Source organism: Notothenia coriiceps, unplaced genomic scaffold (genome assembly GCF_000735185.1).
Source record: "Notothenia coriiceps isolate Sejong01 unplaced genomic scaffold, NC01 NC01_scaffold00010137, whole genome shotgun sequence".
Taxonomy (NCBI): Eukaryota; Metazoa; Chordata; class Actinopteri; order Perciformes; family Nototheniidae; genus Notothenia; species Notothenia coriiceps.
In genome coordinates, this window is record NW_011342838.1 from 886 (window position 1) to 3,785 (window position 2,900).

Sequence of the window (2,900 nt, forward strand, 5' to 3'; positions counted from 1 at the left end):
TAAACATCGACCATATTACGTCCAAAACACGTCGGGCATTGTTTCTGATGGCAACGTTTCTGATAGTACCGTTGGTCCACATTTCTGATATCAAGTCATATCGGACGCAAATCTGGATCAGCTCCGTTGTAGCCCCGTTTTTAGAGATTTGAGTACGGAGGAAAAGAGAGGGGGTTTTGTTTTCTGTAACTTTTAACTTTCCCCTGACACACCGGGGACACATAGTTATGTATAAAAGACATCAAAAAAAGTGCATTTTGCACGATAGGTCCCCTTTAATTGACATCTAACCTGTGAGGGAACTCCAGCTAACTCCCCGGTGTTCATGAGCTCGTCCACCTGATCCAGGACAGCCACCGGGTTACATCCTGACAGAAAGCCCTGGAAACAGCAGAAACACAGTCAGGTCAGAACTCAAATGTAATTAGGGCCTAAAATGAAACAGATCTTCTCACATGTATTGACAGGGATGCACTCACTTGGATCTGCTGAGCCTTTTTGTTGGCAGAGGGGACGAGAAGGAGAGCTCCGAGAGCAAAGGCCGGCAGATTGAACTGTGCGAAGCGATTGGCAATTCCTATCAGATCCAGATTCAGCAGGAAAGGGCACCTTGGGAAGATGAGACCGTGAAATAAACATGAAGAGAAATTGACACATTATTCAGGTCAACGGGTCCTTTTTTCCTTTCAAATTAATTGAGTCATTCGTTAACTCAAACGTGAGAATCAAAATATGCTTTCAGAGATATGATGTCATATACAAAACACACATCCCCTTTTTGTGAGTGAGGTGTGAAAACTAAATTAGTGTTTGCCACGGATAGTAAATATAAGGGTAATCTTTGGTAAAATATTCAATCAAGAACTAAGCTGAATCTAAGCTTTCTAAAAACAACATATGTTTTGAAAAACCCTATAAAAACCAATTCAAAATAGAACAAGCCAATATGAAATCGGAAAATAATTGCTCTAATGTATAGTGGCACTAAATAAACCACTTAAAACGCTTCAGCTGTAACTGGTATATTTCACTTTTTAAAACTTTTGGCACACAAACCTGCTTTAAAATGCAGTCTACTCAGATCGTTTAAAGAAAATAATCACAAGAGATAAATCTATCAGTGCATGTACTGAATTCTCCTATTTTTCTGTGACTAGTGGTCCAGGACTGTATTATAATGTCCTATCCAATGTTGATTTGAGTGAAGCGTACTTGAGGAGGAGAACGAACGTCCTGTAGAGCGTCGCCTGTTGATCCGGAGTCAGAGGAAGAGAAGCTGTCAGCAAGAAAACAGATGAGACTGTGAGGATCATTGAAGAGGCTTTCTGACCAGAGCAAGGGGTAGGAGAACAATCTGGCGTCTGTGGATGTTGCAGGCCGGTAAAAAGACCGTTTGATCCAGGGATGTCAAAACTTTTTCCCCTGAGGGCCACATACAGAAGAACATACAAAGGGCTGGGCCAGACGTGAGGTATACTGCCTCATAGGTTAAATTCTAATTCAGCAAAATCAATCAAATGTAGGTCAATTATGCTTTCTACTTGAATATGATTTAAGGAACATCACAGCTCTCCAGAGGGTTTCAGTTATCCTGTTGCAGCTCATCCCTTAAAACAGGAGCCTCAGATTGGTTATAATAAGGGGAAATATGAAGGGTCTATTTAAAGCTTGTAATGGAAATAAAAGACAGATTTGTTAGAACATGTTCTCAGCTCTAATTGACTAAATGTCTTTGAATAGTGGGCTTATTAACACATGAAAACTGCTCTGTAATATAGTCTCACATATATATTTAAGAAGTACAATATAAGACAAGCACGAGTTTCAAGTAGGGGCCATATATCATTTTACTTTAAGAATTTGCTGAGGGCCAATTAGAAATGGACAACGGGCCGCATTTGGCTCCCGGACAGTAGGTTGGACACCCTTGGTTTGATCATTTCCTTAGTGCATGAAATGATTGGATGGCCTACGTGCCCGTTTACCTCTTATTTCCCCGATTCTCTCCCGCGAAAAAAGGGCTGGGATTTTTTAGTTGGATAACTTTGAAAAGTAGCTTACGGGTCCTGGTTTCTCCAAAGTTGCCATACCCTGATTTAATGAAATTGAATTCACTGTTATAAACGTCGTACCTGAGACAAATGGTGCCAGTATCATACTCCTCCATGTCCTGGAGAAACTGGAAATCTGGGGACAAAGTAGAGTAAAAAAATGTAGCCTTGCAAACATTTCTCAGTCATCACTTGTATTATTATAGCAGTAATGGTTCAAGACATTTTTTTTATTCTGGTAATCACTAAGTTAAATCACAATTTAAATGCAACGTTTATTGTTTGATTCTATTCACAAAACCGTTGCTGCGTTTCATATCTAGTCGTCTCTCTGCCCATATTCCCCATCTATTTCTCCACTATAACCATTACATAACTGCAACTATCCAACTCTCTGAGGCTCTGGTTGCGTAGTGAATTTCAAAAATATTTTAGTTCTGCTTTTTTTGTAACACATTGCAACCACATTTAACTTTACTGAAAATGTAAATTTCTGAAGAAAATTGGAAATACCGACGTTATTTGCATTTCTTAAAATAAGTGCTGAAGTTTGCAGTTACCTCCCATAGAGCCGGCACAGCCACTAACGCCTCGAGCACCGTCTGGAGGTGGCTGATCTGAGGGGGAAAACAAACACAAAGGTTTTATTTACACCAAGCTTTCTTTATGTAATGTCAAACTCAACTATTTGACAAAGACAGAAGGAAAACTAAAAGACAGAAATCATGTATGTGTGGGACACTGCATTCACTACAATTTTAATTTCAAATAAGAACTGATAAAAACACAAGATAAGATTTACTTTATTGATCCCAAATTTGGACATGTTTTCATCTCAGCCGTTAAAAC

The 2,900-nt window shown here is 39.3% G+C and overlaps 1 protein-coding gene across 1 annotated transcript; it reads right to left on the reverse strand.

The window, feature by feature from the left end:
- Nucleotides 1-291: 291 nt before the first annotated feature.
- Nucleotides 292-2,681, reverse strand: LOC104945895 (kinetochore-associated protein 1-like; the record flags this gene model as incomplete). Its single annotated transcript, XM_010771623.1, has 5 exons — nt 2,612-2,681; nt 2,133-2,187; nt 1,213-1,276; nt 480-609; nt 292-381 (listed from the first exon to the last, which is right to left on the reverse strand). Coding segments are annotated over exons 2-5 (309 nt in total), but the record flags the coding sequence as incomplete, so codon positions are not given.
- Between the last annotated feature and the right edge of the window lie 219 nt (nt 2,682-2,900).